At 42.8% G+C, this 15,981-nt stretch overlaps 1 protein-coding gene across 8 annotated transcripts in view; it reads left to right on the top strand.

Moving 5' to 3' along the window:
* DLG2 (discs large MAGUK scaffold protein 2) overlaps positions 1–15,981 on the top strand; it is a gene marked incomplete at both ends in the record, with an annotated part of 916,537 nt that overhangs the window by 806,747 nt on the left and 93,809 nt on the right. For 6 of the 8 annotated variants that reach the window (XM_082494340.1, XM_082494344.1, XM_082494343.1 and 3 more), the window contains one exon: positions 8,547–8,661. In XM_082494340.1, coding sequence (XP_082350466.1) covers positions 8,547–8,661 — 115 coding nt within the window. Of the gene's footprint in view, positions 1–8,546; positions 8,662–15,981 lie in introns of those variants that run through there. The other 2 variants (XM_082494347.1, XM_082494346.1) reach the window with 1 other exon arrangement.

The following is a 15,981-nucleotide window of genomic DNA, read 5'->3' as shown; positions in this document are numbered from 1 at the left end:
CAAGTTGGATGCCTGGGGTGATGTGCCCAATTTTTCCAAAATTTCACACTGTGCTGCCGAGTCAGACCATGTGTTGTGATACGGTTGTTTCAGATCTGACTCTCTGCTCTTTATTTGCCTTGCTCCTTCAAGGGGGGGCTTGGGGACACACAACATTGTCCAAGATGTTAGCTCAGTGTGAGCCTCTGGGAATTTGAAAAAGTGCCACCAACAGTCTTGATTAGTTCAGGGGTGCATCAACTCAAATAAAGGGGGGAGGGGGGTGGTGGTGGTGGAATATATTTTTAGGAATACATTAAAATTCTGTGCAGGAAAAAGGTTCCTGAAATCTTGGGAGGGAAGGAAAGGTTGTTTTTAAAGGCTATTTTGGTGCTTGCAGTTTTCTTCAATGGTTGGAAGAAGCTACAAGAAATTCCCAGCTGAGAAAGCCCAGGCTGACACTTCGTAAGCCAAGGATAGGCTTTAAGGGAACAGGCAGAATAACACCTCAGTGGGATACAAAGTCCTTGTCACTCACTAATAACTTGATTTATTTTAGTACATCTCTTTCATTACGAGGCATGAAGTCTCTGAAACTAAAGCTTCCAGAGACTAATTTGGATTGGAATTATATTCCCCGTGACTAAGAATAGAGCACGATATTAGTCTCCTGAACATTTTGTAGGAGGAAGATATCTTTTCAGGTGTATTTATATTCACAGCTAACACAATATGAGGGCTGTATCTAATGGTGCAACAGATGGAAGAAGCATTGTCTTCAGTAAAAAAACAAATGAAAATAAGGTTAGTAGTGATGTTCAGGCAGTGAGGCCAACTACAGAACAAATATACAGGGTGAAATTTTAATTAGAAGACAGGCTGAAGTTTAAATACCTGTATATTGGTAAAGGAAGACAGCCAACCGATATCAAAGAACAAATACATTAATGGCCCTACTGTGTTGAAGTTTTAAAGGCCAAAGCAATGAGTAAAATCAGTAAGGATGCCTGTGTCATTATTTTTGTAAGGTTCCTGAAAAAGTGTGTTGAAAACATTCCGATTAAAAAAAAGCAGATATATTCAAACTACTAAAAACTAATAAAATGTAAATGTATCTTCCCTTCCCCAGTATTGAACTCTGTTTTTCATTTCCTTTGAGTGAGCTCAGGGGCATTATATGACTGATAAGAAGTAGCAGCATAACTTGTTCTGCTGCTCAGTGCATCCTGAATGGAGCGATGCCTTTTCAGCAACACTTTCTCCAATAACTAATATACGCTATTACATTGCCTGTTGTTGGCATCAGAATTGTGTGCATTTTTTCCTGTCAAGTGATGAATTTAGCTCATGTTAAATCTAATAGATCTTTTGGACTTATTAAAAGCATAGCATTTGCTATACAATATGAGATCCAAAGCCAGCTTTGTCCAGAACTTTGTCCCTGTTGGTGGCCGACACCAGAAATGGCAAAGGTACAGTGAACTGTACCTAACGATAGTATGCTTTATTTCTTCAGAAATACCAAGATGTTTCACCATCATTAACCTGCTGTGTAATTGCTTGTAACTTCAGACAGGTATAGAATTGACCTCCTAATCATCTCAAACCAGCAGTTGGTACAAAGGCATGTAGTGATAGGATGAGGGGGAATGGCTTCAAACTGGAAGAGAGGAGATTCAGAATAGATATCAGGGAGAAATTTTTCACTCTGAGGGTGGTGAGGCACTGGCACAGGTTGCCCAGGGAAGTCATGGATACCCCATCCCTGGAAGTGTTCAAGGCCAGGCTGGACGGGGCTTTGAGCAACCTGGGCTGGTGGGAGGTGTCCCTGCCCATGGCGGGGGTAAGGTCCCTTCCAACCTAAACCATTCTATGATTTTATGATTCTACTTTAAGCAAAAATAGAAACAAACAAAAAAAAAATATAAACAGAAGACATAAAATACTAACTAAAATTATTAGCAGTTCACTTCTTTTTGCATACTCTTTCACTTTTTATGTGTGTTATGGTAGTTTCAAAGGCTTCCAGAGCTGTGGGATGCGAGGCATCCAGCAGGCATAGCCAAAGACACAATGTTAATCCAGCATCCACATCTCTGCCTTAGGTGCCAGGACTGAGTCTTTGCGATTCACCAAGGTGCACGCTGTAAATCTGTGGAAAAGCAAGAATCAGGCCCTGTCCTCTCAAGTCTTGATGCTGCTCTGTTCACCTTCCCCTCACCTCCATGTGTAGAACAGCGGTGACTGGACAGCACTGTGGGCAAAAGGCAGAAATGGCAAACACTCACTGTGGGAAGAAATGCATTCTTTTATTATTTTAAATCTTAAACGATTCAGCCAAGACATCAGCTAAGAGGAGGTAGAGGGGGAAAACAGTATTTACATAAATAGCGGCATACGATTTGTATTCCCATAAACAGAACAGAAGAAAATCTCAGAAGGTTTAAACTGGCCCGGATCCACTGAAATTATGCCAAATTGATACTGATGGACAAGCTGGTCTGGCAGCTACTCCTCTATTATAGCATCTAGAGTTATTCAACATACCCTTTTTGAGATGACAAAATTCTGTCTCTAATGCCTTCCTAGTGTTTTGGTTTGGTTTTTTTTTTTAAGCAGTGTAGTCTGTTAAAATTGGAGTTCGAGTCTTACTGTCCTTCCACCCCCCGACAGAGTCAGAGAGATGTACGCTGCCTTTTCCAACCTCCCCTTTGTGTTAGAGCCATCCCTGCTTCACCATTTGCTGAAGTGGGTTAGAGATGCATTATTTTAGAAGCACAAAAGCAGCAATTAGGAAATCTATTATCATCTAGAAGAAAACAGTGATGATCCTGAATTACACAGGAAAGCAAATTTTGATACCTGCTGACAAAGACTTGCTCTCTCTCTAAATGTGCCAGCATTAAAAGAGTTCAAACTAACAAAGACTTGGCCTGTGATGTTGAACTATTATTTTCACTGTTGTATAACATGTCAGCATTTCAGTTGCTTAACTATACTTTACTTGTAGGATCAGGGCTTTTTTGTTTTGATGTTCTCTAAGTCCAATCAAAGCTGTAGTCTTTATAATAAACTTAAAAGTGAAAAATGACAGTAATGTAGCTTTATAAAATTCTGCGACTCTTTCTCATAGAAGAGCTGCAGCATATTTATTCACTTATCATAGCTATCCTTTATTTATATGACCAAAAGGTAGCATCAAACCATCAGATATAAAACCTCTGTCTTTGCTATTTTTAGATTTAGAAAGTATTTTATTTTCACTACGATTTTCTAAATATTTCTCAAGGTTTGGTTTCTTGCATTTATTTTTGGTCTTTCAAATATATCTAAGGTTTCCAAAAGCTTTTTTGTATGCCTTTAGGCCACTTCTGAAGGGACTTGGAGAATTTGTACATTTCAATGTACTGCTTATTTTAATGGGGAAAAAGTCCTTGCCCCATAGATATTAAAGGACTTAAGTCACAACAACACTCATCCCAACCATCCCTAAAATCTAGGCACCCACCACGGATCTCACAAACTCACAGCATTTTCCTGCACAACGTGTCAGAGACTTAAGTGTTGAATAATCAGACTCAGAACAGCTCTCATACTGAGTCAGATCGTGGGTCATCAGAGCTAGACAATGGGAAATTCAAAAGGGAGATATGTGTGTGTGTGTTAAAACAACTCCTCCCCATGTGTAGGTACCCACCTGCACAGCTGTAGAAGGGGTAGCAGGATTTTAGGTATCTAAGTCACTTCAGCAGTAAAAATGTCGATGTCTGCATACCCTCGATGCCAAACTGGATTAGGCAGGATTTTGTAGATCGTAGTTTTGATCTTGGCCAGCTAAAGTTGAAGTTTCAGTTGAAGCACATTACTGTTAGGGTTTGGGGGTTTAGATGTTTTTTAATGGGACCTTCCAGTCCCTAAAGGGGGCCTACAGGAGAGCTGGGGAAGGACTTTTTACTCGGGCATGTAGTGATAGGACGAGGGGGAATGGCTTTAAACTGGAAGAGGGCAGGTTCAGATTGAACATTAGGAAGAAGTTTTTCACTGTGAGGGTGGTGAGGCACTGGCACAGGTTGCCCAGAGAAGTTGTTGAAGCCCCATCCCTGGAGGTATTCAAGGCCAGGCTGGACGTGGCCTTGGGCAACCTGGTGTAGTGGGAGGTGTCCCTGCCCATGGCAGGGGGGTTGGAACTCGATCATCTTCAAGGTCCTTTCCAACCTAAACCATTCTGTGATTCTATGATTTACCTTGCTTTGATTTCTCAGTATGTGAACGAAGAAGGTGCAAGGTGTTTGAAGATTATTCCCAAAGGCAAGTGCTTTGGAAAGGCAAACGATTGCATTGATATTTGAAGGTTAGAGTATGTGTGAGTCCGGATACAGCACTTGGGAAGCGGTTGGAATGAGGTAGAAGGAAAAACACCTAATGAGTCCTGTGTGAAGCAGACAAATGTCAGTTATTAAAACTGGTGTCTGTTTAATGAATGCACTCAGTTTTGGCCTTGATTGGGCTCGGGGAGGGGACAATTCACACTGTAGCAGTTCAAGCTGACTCTCTTTCCTGATTCCCAGAGAGTTAAGCAGAGCCAACTTTATAAAAAAATCCCTGGAAAAGTGGGCACTTGCTTGGGACAGCACTGCTGGGGCTGGCAGCCCACCGGAGCCCAACGCGTCAATGCCAGAGCCCTGAAAACGGCCTTGCTGTCCCTGACGCCGGGCCTTTCCTCATGGCAGCCATCTCCTCTCGCACCCAATGGCTCTAGCTCCACATCTCCAAGGGTAGCGAGGTGTATCGGTACCTTTGGGATGCTTAAATTTCAGGTCTACCTACACTGCTGTGAGCCCTGAGCCAGCTCTAAAGCAGAGTATGAACAAACACCTCCCTCCATCTCCTCCGCCCTGTTTCTTACGGCATTTCCAGAGCTACGGACCAGCACAACCCATTATATCGTCTGGTCTGACCCCAGCAATAATATAGGTTACAGTTTGGACACCCATTTGCCCTTTTAGTCTAACGCATAACTTTATCAGTTTCTTAAGCTACCAAAGTTAGTTAGATCATTAGTGAATCAGGCAACGGGTAGGACCTTTGCAGATGGATTTTGGTAAGTCAAATTGGCAAATTTCGCTAATGATGCACTCCAGCAGCAATACGTTCTTTGTTCTCCCTTTCTTTAAAGGTCATGAAATTAGTGAATCAGCTTTAACTGTATTTCTTGTCGGCATGTCACAACCTCAGTGTCCTTTTAATTGTGTAGGAGCCTTGAAAGTGTGTTATTTAGATTCAGTGATGAATTTGAAGGAAGCATGATTTTTTTTTTTTTTTTCTGGACTTTAGCACTGACACTTATTTGCACCTAGCAAATGCAAAGCTATTAGGAAACAGCTCCTCTGGAATGACCCCATACATAAAGAAGTGTTAAGAAAACAGAACTTTCTCCCAGTGGGCAGGACTACCGTTGCGGTTCGGATGGCAGAAATGGAGCATCACTCATTCTTTTTCTGCTCGCATTTCAAACGCAGCCATCGCTGTAGTATCTAGGCATCAGAAGGAGAACTAGGAGGGCTGAGATTAAAGAAGCTTCATCTGAGATGGGTTAAATACTACCTGCATTGATGGCCTTTTTTTTCCGGGCATTCGTCTGGAGAAAGGGACGGGTGTACTTTTTAGTATTTTTTGATGCATAAAAATAAAGAAGGTGCTGTAGAGAAATATAGGCCCATAGAATTGGTTATTTTCAAATTATCTGTGTATTTCAGTCCAAAGGAAAAAACATCTCAAGAACACAAAGTAACAGAACTATCATTAGTACTTCAGTACATTTTTATATCAAGCAGGGAGCAGTAACTTGAACGCTGAACTTCCATCACACACTTATTAGACAATTTTTAAGATATGTTGTGGTTTCAAATGTCTTCCAGAAAAAAAAAAAAAAGAGATTATCAAATTCAGAATAAATTTACGGTCAATTAAAATCAGTTAAGTTACAAGTGCTCTTTGAAGTCAGAACACGAGCTATAATACCATCATCTGACCAAGCTGTAGTCATCCGAGTATCTCCTGAGCTGGTGTTCAAGTTGCAAATCGCTGGATGCTGTGCTGGAGAGAGTCAGATTTTCAGTCTTCGCTTCTCACTTTCCAGATGGGTGTCTAAATCTGGGAGTTACTCCCACACCTCACATACAGAGTCTGCCTGGGATATGGTTGCTTATTAAAGGGAAAGCTGCCATTACAGCTGCTCTGGTGTAAATCATTCATATCTTTGGCCTCATCCAGATGTAAAACATCAAAGAAGCTAAATTACACTGTGTTTACTGTCTTCTTCAGTGTATCCACCACACATGAAAGAAACCTAGTAACAACCCTTAAAATTGTAGTATTTGGTCTGTAGGCAGAGGACTGACATTGTGTGAAGAGAAACACAAGTTTTTGTTTTTAAGAACACCTTTCCTATTTGCCAAGAAGAAATGTTAAATCTGTTATAATGAAATATAAGTTGAACAAAGCCCTGCTCAGAATATTATTATTTACTAAATAAATTCTAGAGTGGGGGAATAAAACAAATATGACTCACCTAGAGCAAACAAATCCTACACTGGGATAAACTCTTCAAAACTAAACTCCACTTTTAAAAACAATACAGGTTTGTAGGAGCCTTAGTTCTGCTGAGGATTTGGGATTTTAAATCACTGAGAAGTCTGAAGATGTACTCCAGGTGAAGGAAACAAGCTACAGAATAAATCTGAAATACAGGCTGCACGTAGGAGTGTCTCTTCTCCTGATACGCAGAATTTCAGCTGCAGTCAGTGAAGTCATATGTATGTAGGAGGACTGAAGAGTCTTATACTCCAGCAGTGGTTCCCAGCTGATTGGCAAAGTAGCCACTGTCACTTAAAAAACTCAGTAGGTAATGCCAAAGAAGCTCAATGGTAAAGGAGCTAAAATGCATCAAGGAAGAAGACAAAGAAGGGAAAAAGCCCAAACACGAAAGTCCAAATCAAACCACCCTGCTAAGCCAGCTTGAAGGTAGCTAGTGTCTATGCAAAATGTGGGATCTTGGAAAGGTCAGATGTTATTATCCAATGAAAAGTTAAAGGGCACTGAATAAAATGAAATAGTTGTTGTTGCAAAGCATCTAGATATTCTGGGAGCTGAGCCAGTGTGAACAGCAAATGATCAAACGAAAATAATGCTGAGATTTCTGCGAGGAGAAAACGAGAATATTACTGCCTTACGGCATTCTCGCATAGCTCAAACAGTAACGCACAGGGAGCAGACCAGGAGGTTATAAATGCATAGTAAAGATTTATTTGCTTAAACTGAGAGGTGGTGTGATCTGGTGGGATGCACCTCCATCCTTTAAGGGAGGAAACCTTGCGTGCTGGTTTCACTTCTGCTCCAGACTTGCTGTGGGGAAATGTAGACCCTCCTTTTGAAGCAGGCAGCGAAATAAAACATTGAGGCACAGGGAACATCTTCTTCTCTTTGCTGGCATCAGTCTGCAACTTCTTACTCTTCAAAGTGTCACTGACTCACTGAAATGGATTTTGTACGCCCCCTCAAGTTAGTCTGCTAGCTCGCATTGGTAGATTTCCCAGGTTTAGGTTGAATTATGACTCTCTCTGTTGCTGGAGCATTGCCTGTAGGTTGTTGGTTTCAAGGAATTAGAGCTTGTCTCCAAAACTTCAACTTTTCCTCTTGAAACCCAAAAGTCAACCCATTAGGTCACACAACGAGGGGGGGAACACGCCTGCAGGAGGGACCATTGACCAGACCATACAAGGGATGCGTCCTTTCAGAGAAGAGCCTCACTAAATGAGGCACCTCTAGCTGAATCCTTGTCCTAGTGCTGGTCCCATGTTGCTGGTCTGCAAACCAGCAGAGCTATGGGTTTTACAAAGCTACCAGCAGAGCTATGGAGGAGAACAAGGTCTGGAAACTGGTTTTGTGCCATTCTTGTGCAGTTCAAACAGGTCTGGAGTTTCTGGGATCACCCACCCTAAGACCCAGCTATGGCTCCACCGATTTAAAAGAAAGAGAGCCCAGTCCTCAGTGGGCTGGGTAAATAAGGTGCCTTATTGCTCATACAACAATTTCACAGCTGCTTCAGGGATAATTAGGCTTTGATGTATCTCCTTCCGTTCAGTGGGATTTTACACTAAATGCTTGACTCATTAGTGACTTCAGTGCATCATCCCACTACCCCTGAAAAGGTACCTTATTCTTTGGAAGGAGGAAGGATATAGTGGAAAACTGCTTTCAACATCCTTTTTGCAGGCCAAAACACACTTTTAAACCTCCTTTCCTTTCCTGAAACTGCAGGAGAGAGGGTCTAGCTATGTACGTTTTCACACAGTCAGTGCTGAAATGTTCACGTACCACAATAAAGAGGTCATATATTTACCTAAGATAATATATTAATGCGAGGTTCTGTTAGACCTCAATTTTCAGGACATGCCTTACACTCACTAATTTAACATTCATTTGCATTTAGCAGCCCTAATGATTATATAGGTCAAGAAAACTAAAATATCTTTATTCTCTGTTGTTTTTTTTTTTTATCTCCTTAGAGTACGCTCGGTTTGAGGCAAAAATCCATGACCTGCGTGAGCAGATGATGAATCACAGCATGAGTTCTGGGTCCGGCTCCCTGAGGACTAATCAGAAGAGGTCACTGTATGTCAGGTGAGCAGGGAGAGCTTTCTCCTGGGAATATGTCAGCAGCTACCTTGTCCATGCCTGACTTGTGCGGTGTGGGTTTGGCAAAGTGGGCATGAAGTTTGAGGAACCGAATTGAACTGAACTGGGAAATGCATCAATCTTACAAGCACAGCATCACTAATGTGAGAATTGGATAAAGCCCTATTGCTTAATCTGATCATTTCAAGCCATTTTCAAAGGGCATTAGACTTTTATAGTGATTTGGTTTTATGAGATGAAGATTTCTTACCAGTTGTCAGCTCTTTTGATATCTGAGATGGATATGGTGGTGTAGTGACGCATTGCATTCCTGTGTGAGGTCTTGCCCAGACATGGAATAATTATTCCCACAAAGAGCACTTTTTCCCCAAGACCTTGTTCTTACAAAGCAAGGAAAATTAGATGCTGTTCTAAATGCACGGCAATCTGCTGCTATCCTCTTGCATATGTTTACGCTTCTATCTACAAAGAATTTACCGTCCACCTAGCAAGATCAAATATGCAGATGAGATGCTAAACAAGCTGATGTACATATCTTAAATGGAGTCGTGAATAACGCAGGAACTGCCTGACTGTGAGCCGTGTGGTCGCAGTCGTTATACTTTTGCTTTGACTGTGCAAGTCTATCGCCGTAGCCACTGCTGGCTGAAAGACTGGGAGTTGCCCAGTTGCCCCTAGCAAGGTTCTTGCTGTCACTCACCTTGTTGGGACTCGGGGAGACCCTGGGACCCAGTGCCAAATATCTTAATAATCTTAATAATTATGCTTCTCTAGACTTTTCATTTTCATTTTTCCCCCCATGCTCAGCAGATAATTTGAAATTCCTGACAATCATGAAGTAGAGGGAAGCAATTTGTCAGCCTCCAGGCACTGATAATTATTCATGGGGGAGCTAATTCAGGTGATAACATTGCAGAGATCCAATTAAGGCTAAATTCTACATTTTGTCATTATGCCCTCAGCGTGAGGGGATAAGGTAGGAGACAAGGAAAGAAAAACTTAAATGTTAGCACGGATGGTCTTATTCTGGTGGGCAGCAACCACATGACACACTAATTGGTACTGCTGCCAGAAAGAACAAGGGCTGGAAGGATGTGGACCCCTCTTACCAGTGACCTTGCTATTGGGCAAGGTCAGGTTGGAACTGTCACAGTTTTCGATGCATCTCTAACCTTCTCTGACCTCTCCAGCTCTGAGTTTACTTCTGGAGCTGTTCCACCCGCAGTAGGTTTTTTTCCAGACCAAAACCAGAGTGACTTTACTGTCAAGAGCTTTGGTCAGCTCCCTGAATTTGCATTTTATGAAAAGCTACAGTCATTGGACACAAAGGGACAGGTCCAAGCTTATTTGGCTTGAGGTAAGCCAGGAACCCAAAATCAGATGAACAATGGTGCAAGAAGTCCAAGCCAGCAACCCTAAGTCAATTCAGGTGTACACGGGAAGGGCTGACACAGGGTCCTGAACAACTTACCGGTTTGAGCTGCAGCAAAGCTCAATTACCCTCGGACCAGCATCGACCTGGTAAGCCCTGCTGAGAACTGAGGCTTATTAGCTTGCACGCTCCGCCAGGCTAATATATCTGTGCTGCATCTGGACTAGCCTGGTTCCATACGGTATCGCTCTGCGTGCACCGATGAGCCTGGGTTTCTGCTCGTTCATGAATTCTGGATGCGGTCCGTCTCACTAAGCTGATATGCCCTGGTGCTTCACTGCAGGAATCTTTGATGTATTAGCTGCATATCTAAATATCACTTCCCAAACCATGACTGCAAAAACTGTTCTTTTATTCTGGAGTCGTTCCCAAAAATGCCTCAAACCTCTCAAGCAGAAAACCTCAAAAACCTCAGTCGCTTTTGTTAGCATAACTTTTTTTGCGGTCAAGCCCACACAATTGGCTGTGTCCAACTCTGAGAAATCTGAGAGGGTTTTTATATTATTATAATGTGTTTGTAGTGCAGCAGCACCTGCAGTATTGTGCTACGCGCTGTTAGTTCAAATCATATACGCTAATTACAAAGGTAGCTTATGTCTACATTAGGCACTAAGGAAAAAATAAATGTGGGTTTGAAAATGTGCTTGTTTTCAGAGGCTGAAATTTTCGCTTTATGGATAAACTCCTTACAGCTGGGGACCCATGTAAAATGTCTGGGATTCAGCTTTTTTTTTTTTTTTTTGTATTCTTACAACTCGGGGCATTCCTGTTTCAATGGATTATTTTGGTCAGCATGTGCAAGAGATTACCATATGTTGCAAATCTGTAGCTGTAATGCCAAGTTTATGATTCAAGTTTGCTGTTTTCCTTTCTTTGGAATGTAGAGATTTTGCTGTTCTCCACTGAATACAAGCAGTTATTTTTTAGCCAAGGAGCTTAATCAAAGCGAATAACTGTGTTCTAGGCAGCGCAAGGAAATAAAATTAAGGACCATATAGGTTGTAATAATTAAAAATAAGTGTCATTATCTGCTCATAGAAATGCCAGCAGAAAAGAATGAGATAAAAAGCAGATTTGCCAGGAGGTGTGGGGTTCATTGGATGCAGGGTTTTCTTCTTTACCTTGCAGCCTGTGATTTCCCCATCCAACCCCTACTAAAATAGCATAGAATTTTTAAATGAGATGTATAAAAGAAGCTACATTAAATGAAGTGAATTAAAATTTAATATGGGGATAATATTTTGAATATAGGACTAGAAGTAGTTGGCTGAAAGCAATTAAAAGTCACAGTTAAGCAGTGTATATACCAAGGAAAGTGATCAAAAGAAGAAATTGTGTAGCTCTTTGACATGATCTTTTATCTGCGCATAACCTGGTGTTTCTGATTTTTGTTATTTTTTTCTTTCTTTATCCCACTCTGTCTTAAAAATTTCTGATGCCTCCTGGAATATCCCTCAGGAATTTCCTGAATATTTTTTTCAGTTATACCTGTTCCTTTTGTATCACAGACCCCATATCTCTCTTTGGGATGTTATCAGAAAGTCCGTGACTCTAAAGGCAAAGTATTATATGTCTTCAGGAGAGGACCAAGTTGTATGAAAGCTGTTAACTCTTTTGGGAGCCCACAGCCTCTTTGTTACTAAATCTTTCTGTTGAGGAAAAGAAAACACAGAAAGAAAAGCAGAAAGTGAAAGAACAGATGTGAAACATAGCAATTTTTATTATTTGTAATTTATTTGTTTGTGAAGGTGATTAAACTTAATTTCAATTCAATAACTGAAATAAGAGGCAAAAAAAAAATCTGCTATTATGCTTTTTAATTCATTGGAATTCAGCCATCAGCTCAAGGTTAATGAGGAAAGTAAACAAACCCATCACCAGCTAAATGGTGTGCTATGTACATACATCATGGGGGTTTGAGTGTTTCTCACACCCCTGAGTTTTTCAACACCCCTGCCATAGGCAGGGACACCTCCCACTAGACCAGGTTGCCCAAGGCCCCGTCCAGCCTGGCCTTGAACACCTCCAGGGATGGGGCCTCAACAACCTCTCTGCGCAACCTGTGCCAGTGCCTCACCACCCTCACAGTGAAAAACTTCTTCCGAATGTTCAATCTGAACCTGCCCTCTTCCACTTTAAAGCCATTCCCCCTCATCCTGTCGCTACATGCCCGAGTAAAAAGCCCTTCCCCAGCTCTCCTGTAGGCCCCCTTTAGGTACTTGAAGGCCGCAATAAAGTCTCCCCAGAGCCTTCTCTTCTCCAGGCTGAACAGCCCCAACTCTCTCAGCCTCTCCTCATAGGAGAGGTGCTCCAGCCCTCGGATCATCCTTGTGGCTCTCCTCTGGACACGCTCCAGCAGGTCCATGTCCTTCTTATGTTGGGGACTCCAGAGCTGGATGCAGTACTCCAGGTGAGGTGGAGTAGAGGGGCAGAATCACTTCCTTTGACCTGCTGGCCACACTTTGTCTGATGCAGCCCAGGATACGGTTGGCCTTCTGGGCTTCAATGGCACATTGCTGGCTCATGTTGAGCTTCTCGTCAATCAGCACCCCCAGGTCCTTCTCCTCAGGGCTGCCCTCCAGCCATTCCCCGCCAAGCCTGTATTTGTGCTTGGGATTGCCATGACCCAGATGTAGGACTTTGCACTTTGCCTTGTTGAACTGCATGAGGTTGGCTTGGGCCCACTTCTCCAGCCTGTCCAGGTCCCTCTGGATGGCATCTCTCCCCTCCAGCGTGTCCACCTCACCAAACAGCTTGGTGTCATCAGCAAACTTGCTGAGGGTGCACTCAAAACTGAAGATACTTCAGTATTTGCTACCAGATGTACAAAGAAAAGGTTTTCAGGAATCATCAGGCATCCAAGAACTGCCCTCTTACAGTCTGTTATTGATTTGCAGATGAAAAATAATTAGATAAGCCTAGAATATACAGTCATGGCACGTTTTAGTCTTTATTCAAACCAGACAGCTTCTGAAATAATGTCTATAATTAAAAATTACAGTTGTCCAAAGCCACAAACAGGCACTGTGGAGGTGTAGAAACAGCTCAAAAGCTCCACAACCCCCCCGGCCTTTTCATTGCTGCTTTACTGTTTAAAATCTGTTCAATATCATCAGTGACCAAACACAAGTCCCCCTAATTATGGCTACTTATACCTATACTTATAGCTTATACTTATAGGTACTTATATCTATTATGCTACTCTGATGGCAGAGCGGTAGATGTGGTCTACCTTGACTTCAGTAAAGCATTTGACACGGTCTCCCACAGCATCCTCATGGCTAAACTGAGGAAGTGTGGACTGGATGACCGGATAATTAGGTGGACTGCCAACTGGCTGAAGGAGAGAAGCCAGAGAGTCGTAGTCAATGGGGCAGAGTCCAGTTGGAGGCCGGTAACCAGCGGAGTGCCTCAAGGGTTGGTACTGGGGCCCATATTATTCAATATATTCATTAATGATTTAGATGAGGGAATTGAGTGTACTATCAGCAAGTTTGCTGATGACACTAAGCTAGGAGGAGTGGCTGACACGCCAGAGGGCTGTGCTGCCATCCAGAGAGACTTGGACAGGCTGGAGATTTGGGCAGGGAATAACTTAATGAAATACAACAAGGGAAAGTGTAGGGTCCTACATCTGGGCAGAAACAACCCCAGGTTCCAGTATAGGATGGGGAGCTACCTGTTAGAGAGCAGTGTAGAGGAAAGGGACCTGGGGGTCCTGGTGGACAGCAGGATGACCATGAGCCAGCACTGTGCCCTTGTGGCCAAGAAGGCCAATGGCATCCTGGGCTGTATTAGAAGGGGGGTGGTTAGCAGATCGAGAGAGGTCCTCCTTCCCCTCTACTCTGCCCTGGTGAGACCGCATCTGGAATATTGTGTCCAGTTCTGGGCCCCTCAGTTCAAGAGGGACAGAGAGCTGCTGGAGAGAGTCCAGCGTAGGGCAACTAAGATGATTAAGGGAGTGGAGCATCTCCCTTATGAGGAAAGACTGAGGGAGCTGGGTCTCTTTAGTTTGGAGAAGAGGAGACTGAGGGGTGATCTTATTAGCGTTTATAAATATATAAAGGGGGAATGTCATGAGGATGGAGCCAGGCTCTTCTCAGTAGCAACCAATGATAGGACAAGGGGTAATGGATTCAAGCTGGAACACAAGAGGTTCCACTTAAATTTGAGAAGAAACTTCTTCTCAGTGAGGGTGACAGAGCACTGGAACAGGCTGCCCAGGGAGGTTGTGGAGTCTCCTTCTCTGGAGACATTCAAAACTCGCCTGGACGCCTTCCTGTGCAACCTCATCTAGGTGTTCCTGCTCCGACAGGGGGATTGGACTAGATGATCTTTTGAGGTCCCTTCCAATCCCTAGCATACTGTGATACTGTGATACTTGTTGCCCTATATAAAGGGGCTGGTTGAGCTTACTGAAGCACAGATATTTCAACTTCAGCACTACTTTCAAGTATATCAGCACAATGCAACCTGTAGAGTTGGCTGTAAAGGTGGGTATGGCAATCAGAGCTGGGACAGGGCTGGATCCAGCTGTAATTTCAGAAGAAGACGTGGTTCTGCAGCTGCCGCTCCACCGACTGTCCAGGGGAGAACACTACAGTGGGAAGCGTAACCGAGGGCAGAGCCTCTTCCCAATAAGATGAGGAAGTTTATGATCAATCTTTTTGTTCCGGCCTATGCTGCACTAATTATAAAAGCTGTGCACAGTGCAAACAGGTGCCTCTTAGTCCACTACATGTTTGTCTTCTTCTAGCTTTACTTAGTGCTAAGCATTTCATAGCTGTGATAGGTATGTGCTGTACAAACACAAAGCATTATGTGTTAAAAATGAGTGTGTTCTGGTTCATTTTTTTATTGAGCCATGAGGAACAGAATCTGAAGATTTGCCATAGCAATTTAGCAGCAGCTGAGAGGAAGTCAAGGTTGAGGTACTTTAGGTTGTTTACTCTGATTTCCAGTACAATGAATTCTCCGTTAGGCGTTAGACACCTTTATACCCACTGCCTGAACTTCTTAGAAATCAGCATGATGCCATATCACTCAGAGAGACTTTGATTTTCAACAAATCACAGAAATTCTCACTTGGGCACTTTGCCGAGTTACAGTTGAAGTTTGGCTGAGGCAGTTTGTGAAGACAGATTCTGGCATCTGGGGCTGGTCTCATGTCACAGTCACCGAACCTCCATAGGCCACTGAGCATCAGGTCAAGGCTCCATGGGCAAAACTCTCCTGGGAGAGCTTCACAGCAGGTTGTGATGCAGTCTGAAATCCACGTGAGAAATGTAGTTCTTGGAGATACCCTGGCAGTGAAATCTGAGCACGTGATAATATCAGACTGGGTGGTGGAAAGCTCTGCTATGTAGATCTGGAAGGAGAAATGTGCCCAAGATATAATTTCATCAGGGCTTTTTGGAGGGAAGTACTGAGGGAACCAGAGAGAGGTACGAAAAGGTCGTACCTAAATACTCATTGCAAGGAGAAAGAATATATATATATATTTATAAATGTGTGTATATATATAAAGAAAATCCAAATAGGTATACGTTAGTGTTAAACATATGCAATATACACATATACATTGCAAACATCTTCACTTAAGCTAGTTGCCTGGTATCTCTCTTGAGTCAGTGGAGTGCACTTGGCGCTTTCAGAGTACAATTCATCTCATCCAGAAGTAGACATCTAAAATTGCTCAGGCGAATCGTGCCCTAAAAGTGTCTGTTTCTCACAGTTGAGTGGAAGGAGCCTCAGGTGATTAGCTGAGATGTAAACATCTATATTAGAGACACTTAAAGTTGTGTGACCTGAATCCCACCCACACTGGATGTCTTTCTCTCTCTCTCTCTCTCTCTCTCTCTCTCTCTCTCTCT

This window comes from Vanellus vanellus (genome assembly GCF_965231255.1).
Source record: "Vanellus vanellus genome assembly, chromosome: 1".
NCBI lineage: Eukaryota > Metazoa > Chordata > Aves > Charadriiformes > Charadriidae > Vanellus > Vanellus vanellus.
The sequence above is the reverse complement of the archived record's forward strand: the minus strand, read 5'-3'. Positions and strand labels throughout refer to the sequence as shown.